Genomic DNA, 8,143 nt, shown 5'->3' on the forward strand with positions numbered 1-8,143 from the left:
CCAAAGGATGTTGCAGGAAGAGCTCCTTTGCTTTGGGGGGCCACCTTGGAAATGCCCCCATGGTCTAGTTGGTCTGACTGTGATCTTTTCTATTCTTTCCCCTCTCCAGCTCGCAGACCTCTGAAGAGAGTGCCATTGAGACAGGTTCCAGCAGTTCTACCTTCATCAAGAGAGAGGATGAGACCATCGAGGACATCGACATGATGGACGACATTGGCATAGACTCCTCGGACCTGGTGGAAGACAGCTTCCTGTAACTGGCAGATTCGGAGGGGACCTTCCACTCCTGGAACCAACTTGGATCCTTTTAAGAAAACCACTTTACTGCAATGCAAAGTTTGAGGGGAGGACTTGGATGATGTGTAAAGAGAAGTTCCCAGCCAAGGGCCTCAGGGAACCTTCTAAATACGAATGAATGGGATATTCTGAAATGAACTTTTTTGTTGTGGCCTCTGGCAATGCTTCAGTAGCATCTCATTGGCATGTGAAGTATGGAGGTAGATGGACAAGGAGATAACGGGCCACAGGAGACAAACTTTGCGATTCAGGGGCATTGGTGAGATTCCAACGTACACAACTTTTACTGCAACAAAACTCCAGCATTGTAATTATGTAAATAACTCTAACCAAGGATGTGTTTTGATTTGTATTAACTATCTTCTCTGGACTTCTGGAGAGACCACTCAGTCCACCCATGTACTTCACGCTTGAAACCTGGTATCAGCTGCTGTTGGACTTTCTTATGAAGTACATGCAAAACCACTTTTGAACCTTAAAAGGTACTGGTACTATAGCATTTTACATTTTTTTTTTTTAGTGTTGAGGAGATAAAAGATAATAATTAACCAACTTTGTTTATTAGATTTGGGTCATTTATAAGCCCGACAACTCATTTTCATATTGTAATCTACGTTTATAATAATGCTACTGTTATCAGTAACGCTAAATGTGTAATATGTAACACGTTTTCCCTACAGAAAAAGCACAATTTTAAAAAAATCCTTACTAAGTAGGTGACAAGTTTGACAGTTTTTGACATTTATATTAAATAACATGTTTCTCTATAAAATATGATTATAGCTTTAGTGGATTAAATTTAGTTGAACATAGAGAACAAAGTAAGAGTAGTGTCTTCCAGCAAGTCAGAGTTTTTAACTATGTACTGAATAGTTCCCTAATCCATTGTACTAAAAGCAATTAACTGCCCTTTGAAGTAATGCGATTTGGAATAAATAAACAAAACCCCTAAATCCTAAATGTTCTCAATATTAAGGCATGAGTCTCTGCCTAACATGACTTCTCATATTATTACCCAGTGGAAAAAGTAATCATCAGCAAAAAGACTGGATTTGCAGAGATTTTGTTTTCATGCCTGGTGATAATTCTGGTGGATCTCAACACATAGATATTTTAAATTCTGTGAACCCTGAAAAAGTCAGAAGTATGCCCTGAACAGGAGCCCCCTTCCTTACCCCCAGGAGGAATAGTTTGGAACTCTGAGACAATAAAGGCATTGTTTAGTGAAGGCTGTGTATGCCATAGCCTGGATCCTTGGTCCCCATATGGAACCGGCAACCAGAATCATGAGATTCTATGTCCCCATCCGAGAGATTCTGAATTAATTAGGTCTGGGGGAGCAGAGACCTGTATTTTTATAAACATCCTGGCTGTTCTGATCAGCCAGATTTGGGGAACACCGGCGTAGATGACAGGAAGTTGCCATGGGAAAAAAATAATTGGAAATAGAAATCAACCACGTAGGAAGCCTCCATTTAAATCTTTGGCTCTGGGTCAGTGACATTTAATGCCATATATCTGGCAATTGCCACACTTAATTTAATATCACAGTCTTAGCTGAGACTGAGCAAGCCAAGTCTTGGTTTAGTAGATCTCACTGCATGGGGAACTGAACCCCCTCCCCACCAGTTTCCCGCCAAAAGGCATGTACAAAAATGATGCAATTCAGTGTACCAAGTCTCTGTATGACCAGGTCACTATTTTGGTGAAAAAAATTTTTTTAAGTTTTACTGATACTTTGGGGTTAGAGGGGAGGACAGATTGTCACATCCATCCAGATTGTCAAACCGGTTGTTGTGGGTTCATTGGCATTCTGTGCGATACCACTTAATTGCTGACACCATATGAATGAAACATGGGCTGTGATTACTGCAATCACTGTGCGTACTCGTGGCAGGTGATGCTTTGGAAGATGTAGAAGCAATAACAAGGTACTTGACTACCTACTGGTGTAATCTCAATGCAAGCCCCACCTTTTTCATGGTAAGTGTGAAGACTGAGCCAGATTGGCCAATTTAAAAAGAAAACCTGACTAGGTTCTGTAGAGCCAATTGGACTTGAAATACATTTGTGTTTCCAGGATCACAGCTCAAGCACTCTGTTTATCGCTCCCTGTTTATCATACAGCCTCCTTTTGTTGGTGCTTTGCATTTTGATGTCCTTTGAGTCTTGCATGACATCATGAGGCTGGATGAAAATTCTCAGACCAGCAGGATCTAGTCCTGACAAATGCTGTCACCTGAGTTTGTATGTGGCTGCATTTTTTTTTTTTTTCTCTCTTAAATAGTGTTTTCAGTGTATGACAGATTTGTTTCCTTTCTGGCCTCCTGCAAAGACCCCAGATGAAAATTTGTCAATCCTTCCTGCTTTCTATTTTTATGAAGACAATCAAAGTTGGCCTGAGAAACACAATTTGTGACTTTTTAAATGATTGATTATGTCCTTAAAATGTGGTCTGCCAATCTGTACAAAATGGTCCTATTTTTGTGAAGAGGGACGTGAGATAAAATGATGTTATACATCAATATGTATATATGTATTTCTATATAGACTTGGAGAATACTGCCAAAACATTTATGACAAGCTGTATCACTGCCTTTGTTTATATTTTTTTAACTGTGATATTCCCCACAGGCACATTAACTGTTGCACTTTTGAATGTCCAAAATTTATATTTTAGAAATAATAAAGAGAAAAATACGTAAATGTTCCCAAAACGGTGGTGTGGTGAATGTTGGAGAACTAACTCGATAGGAAGAGTCTACCGATACAATTGTATTACAAATTGCCCCGTTCATGTTTTTGTTTTAAAACGTGTAAATGAAGATCTTTATATTTCAATAAATGAGATATATATATAATTTTAAATTATGCTAAGGTTTTAGCATTTTTGTCTTTAGTTTAACCATAAATTAAACCAATCCTGTTTAATTTACTTTAGTGACGTTCTAGTAGGACTCTGTATTATGGTTTTAATGAAACCAATAGAAAATTCTAGTTTCAAACATTATTTGAGGTCGTTAGTTCTCAGAACCAGCATTTGGCTTAAAGATGACTGGCACCTAGCTCATCTTTGATCCTGTCTATTGTTTGTTATAGTAGCATTTTGTGCATTTTCCCCTGCACAAGGAATACAAGACTGCATTTACTCTGGACCCGGTTCAAACATTGTTCAAGTACGTAAAATAAAAGGTTAAAGTCTTTTTTCACTGTATCTTCTTCCCTGTCCCTGTCCCATTTCCCAGAGGAAGAACTGCATCTTTTTTGTGTGTTCTTTTATCCTTTCAGCCCCCTTTTTGTTCATCTGCTTATATACATATATACACATCTCTACTTTGCTTTATATTTTACCTAAATGGGGTTGTACTTTATGTAATGCTTTGTAATGTGCTTTGTTCTTTCTTTTTAATAGACTTAATTTTTTTTAGAGCAGTTTTAAGTTCATAGCAAAATCGAGCAAAGGTACAGAGATTTCCCTCATACGCCCCCGTACATTCACCACCTCTCCCATTATCACCATCCCCCACAGAGTGGTACCTTTGTTACCTACATTGACACATCATTATCACCAGAGTCCACAGTGTTTCTTCTCTTTAAGTGCTATCTTTTAGAGATCTCTGTCACAAGTATATATAGGTAAACCTTCCTAATTTTTTATCAGCTGCATAGTATCCTATTGTGTAAATATACCATAATTTATGCAATCTCGTTCCTATAGATAGATTTATAGTTTCCAATCCTTTGCTGTTAAAATGACTTCATGGACTTCCCTGGTGGCGCAGTGTTTAAGAATCCTCCTGCCAATGCAGGGGACACGGGTTTGAGCCCTGGTCTGGGAAGATCCCACATGCTGCAGAGCAACTAAGCCCATGCACCACAACTACTGAGCCTGCGCTCTAGAGCCCATGAGCACAACTACTGAGCCTGTATGCCACAACTCCTGAAGCCTGCGTGCCTAGAGCCCGTGCTCTGCAACAAGAGAAGCCACCGCAATGAGAGGCCCGTGCACCGCAACGAAGAGTAGCCCCTGCTCACTTCAACTGGAGAAAGCCCGCGCACAGTAACAAAGGCCCAACGCAGTCAAAAATAAATAAAATAAAATAAATAAAATAGAGGGAGGGGCTTCCCTGGTGGTGCAGTGGTTGAGAGTCTGCCTGCCGATGCAGGGGACACGGGTTTGTGCCCCTGTCCGGGAAGATCCCACATGCCGCGGAGCAGCTGGGCCCGTGAGCCATGACCGCTGAGCCTGCGCGTCGGGAGCCTGTGCTCCGCAACGGGAGAGGCCACAACAGTAAGAGGCCCGCATACCGCAAAAAAAAAAAAAAAAAAAAAATAGAGGGAGGAGCTTCAAGATGGCGGAAGAGTAAGATATGGAGATCACCTTCCTCCCCACAAATACATTGGAAATATATCTACATGTGGAACAACTCCTACAGAACACCTACTGAATGCTGGCAGAAGACTTCAGACCTCCCAAAAGGCAAGAAACTCCCCACGTACCTGGGTAGGGCAAAAGAAAAAAGAAAAAACAGAGACAAAAGAATAGGGACGGGACCCGCACCAGTGGGAGGGAGCTGTGAAGGAGGAAAGGTTCCCACACACTAGGAGCCCCTTGGCGGGCGGAGACTGCGGGTGGCGGAGGGGGGAGCTTCGGCGCCGCGGAGGAGAGCGCAGCCACACGGGGGCGGAGGGCAAAGCGGGGAGATTCTCGCACAGAGGATCAGGGCCGACCGGCACACACCAGCCCGAGAGGCTTGTCTGCTCACCCGCCGGGGCGGGCGGGGCTGGGAGCTGAGGCTCGGGCCTCGGTCGGAGCGCGGGGAGGGATTGGCGGCGTGAACACAGCCTGAAGGGGTTAGTGCGCTAAGGCTAGCCGGGAGGGAGTCCGGGAAAAGTCTGGAGCTGCCGAAGAGGCAAGAGACTTTTTCTTGCCTCTTTGTTTCCTGGTGCGCGAGGAGAGGGGATTAAGAGCGCCGCTTAAAGGAGCTCCAGAGACGGGCGCGAGCTGCGGCTAAAAGCGCGGACCCCAGAGACAGTCATGAGACGCTAAGGCTGTTGCTGCCGCCACCAAGAAGCCTGTGTGCGAGCACAGGTCACTCTCCACACCCCTCTTCCGGGTAGCCTGTGCAGCCCGCCACTGCCAGGGTCCCGGGATCCAGGGACAACTTCCCCGGGAGAACGCACGGCGCGCCTCAGGCTGGTGCAACGTCACGCTGGCCTCTGCAGGCTCGCCCTGCACGCCGTGCCACTCCCTCCCCCTGGCCTGAGTGAGCCAGAGCCCCCGAATCAGATGCTCCTTTAACCCCGTCCTGTCTGAGCGAAGAACAGACGCCCTCAGGCGATCTATACGCAGAGGCAGGGCCAAATCCAAAGCTGAACCCCCAGAGCTGTGCGTACAAAGAAGAGAAAGGGAAATCTCTCCCAGCAGCCTCAGGAGCAGTGGATTAAATCTCCACAATCAACTTGATGTACCCTGCGTCTGTGGAACACCTGAACAGACAACGAATCATCCCAAATTGAGGAGGTGGATTTTGGGAGCAACAATATATATATATTTTTTCCCTTTTTCTCTTTTTGTGAGTGTGTATGTGTATGCTTCTGTGTGAGATTTTGTATAGCTTTGCTTCCACCATTTGTCCTAGGCTTCTATCCTTCCTTTTTTTGTTTTTTTAAAATATTTTTTTCTTAATAATTTTTTTTATTTTAATAACTTTATTTTATCTTACTTTATTTTATTTTTCTTTCTTTCTTTCTTTCCTTCCTTCCCTCCTTCCTCCCTCCCTCCCTTCCTCCTTTCTTTCTTTCTTTCTTTCTTTCTTTCTACTTTTTCTCCCTTTTATTCTGAGCCGTGTGCATGAAAGGCTCTTGGTGCTGCAGCCAGGAGTCAGTGCTGTGCCTCTGAGGTGGGAGAGCCAACTTCAGGACACTGGTCCACAGGAGACCTCCCAGCTCCACATAATATCAAATGGCAAAAATCTCCCAGAGATCTCCATCTCAACACCAGTACCCAGCTTCACTCAACGACCAGCAAGCTACGGTGCTGGACATCCTATGCCAAACAACTAGCAAGACAGGAACACAACCCCACCTATTAGCAGAGAGGCTGCCTAAAATCATAATAAGCCCACAGACACCCCAAAACACACCACCAGATGTGGACCTGCCCACCAGAGAGACAAACTCCAGCCTCATCCACCAGAAGACAGGCACTAGTCCCCTCCACCAGGAAGCCTACACAACCCACTGAACCAACCTTAGCCACTGGGGACAGACACCAAAAACAACAGGAACTACGAACCTGCAGCCTGCAAAAAGGAGACCCCAAACACAGTAAGATAAGCAAAATGAGAAGACAGAAAAACACAGCAGATGAAGGAGCAAGATAAAAACCCACCACACCTAACAAATGAAGAGGAAATAGGCAGTGTACTTGAAAAAGAATTCAGAATAATGATAGTAAAGATGATCCAAATCTTGGAAATAGAATAAAGAGAATGCAAGAAACATTTAACAAGGACCTAGAAGAACTAAAAATGAAACAAGCAATGATGAACAACACAATAAATGAAATGAAAAATACTCTAGATGGGATCAATAGCAGAATAACTGAGGCAGAAGAACGGATAAGTGACCTGGAAGATAAAATAGTGGAAATAACTACTTCAGAACAGAATAAAGAAAAAAGAATGAAAAGAATTGAGGACAGTCTCAGAGACCTCTGGGACAACATTAAATGCACCAATATTCGAATTATAGGGGTTCCAGAAGAAGAAGAGAAAAAGAAAGGGACTGAGAGAATATTTGAAGAGATTATAGTTGAAAACTTCCCTAATATGGGAAAGGAAATAGTTAATCAAGTCCAGGAAGCACAGAGAGTCCCATACAGGATAAATCCAAGGAGAAATACACCAAGACACATATTAATCAAACTGTCAAAAATTAAATACAAAGAAAACATATTAAAAGCAGCAAGGGAAAAACAACAAATAACACACGAGGGAATCCCCATAAGGTTAACAGCTGATCTTTCAGCAGAAACTCTGCAAGCCAGAAGGGACTGGCAGGACATATTTAAAGTGATGAAGGAGAAAAACCTGCAATCAAGATTACTCTACCCAGCAAGGATCTCATTCAGATTTGATGGAGAAATTAAAACCTTTACAGACAAGCAAAAGCTGAGAGAGTTCAGCACCACCAAACCAGCTTTACAACAACTGCTAAAGGAATTTCTCTAGGCAAGAAACACAAGAGAAGGAAAAGACCTTGACGAAAAGAAATGACGAACCCAAAACAATTAAGAAAATGGGAATAGGAACATACATATCGATAATTACCTTAAATGTAAATGGACTAAATGCTCCCACCAAAAGACACAGATTGGCTGAATGGATACAAAAACAAGACCCATATATATGCTGTCTACAAGAGACCCACTTCAGACCTAGAGACACATACAGACTGAAAGTAAGGGGATGGAAAAAGTTATTCCATGCAAATGGAAACCAAAAGAAAGCTGGAGTAGCAATTCTCATATCAGACAAAATAGACTTTAAAATAAAGACTATTACAAGAGACGAAGGACACTACATAATGATCAAGGGTTCGATCCAAGAAGAAGATATAACAATTGTAAATATTTATGCACCCAAATAGGAGCACCTAAATACATAAGGCAAATACTAACAGCCATAAAAGGGGAAATCGACAGTAACACATTCATAGTAGGGGACTTTAACACCCCACTTTCACCCATGGACAGATCATCCAAAATGAAAATAAATAAGGAAACACAAGCTTTAAATGATACGTTAAACAAGATGGACTTAATTGATATTTATAGGACATT

General features: G+C 42.6%; 1 protein-coding gene across 5 annotated transcripts in view; it reads left to right on the forward strand.

The window, feature by feature from the left end:
- PDGFRA (platelet derived growth factor receptor alpha) overlaps positions 1-2,571 on the forward strand; it is a 45,571-nt gene extending 43,000 nt beyond the window's left edge. For all 5 annotated transcript variants that reach the window (XM_030880534.2, XM_060299328.1, XM_060299329.2 and 2 more), the window contains one exon: positions 110-2,571. In XM_030880534.2, the coding sequence (XP_030736394.1) occupies positions 110-257 (148 nt within the window). In that variant the 3' untranslated portion in view covers positions 258-2,571. The remainder of the gene's footprint in view (positions 1-109) is intronic.
- Positions 2,572-8,143: the final 5,572 nt, after the last annotated feature.

The sequence above is a fragment of the Globicephala melas genome, chromosome 5 (genome assembly GCF_963455315.2).
Source record: "Globicephala melas chromosome 5, mGloMel1.2, whole genome shotgun sequence".
In the NCBI taxonomy this organism is placed as follows: Eukaryota; Metazoa; Chordata; class Mammalia; order Artiodactyla; family Delphinidae; genus Globicephala; species Globicephala melas.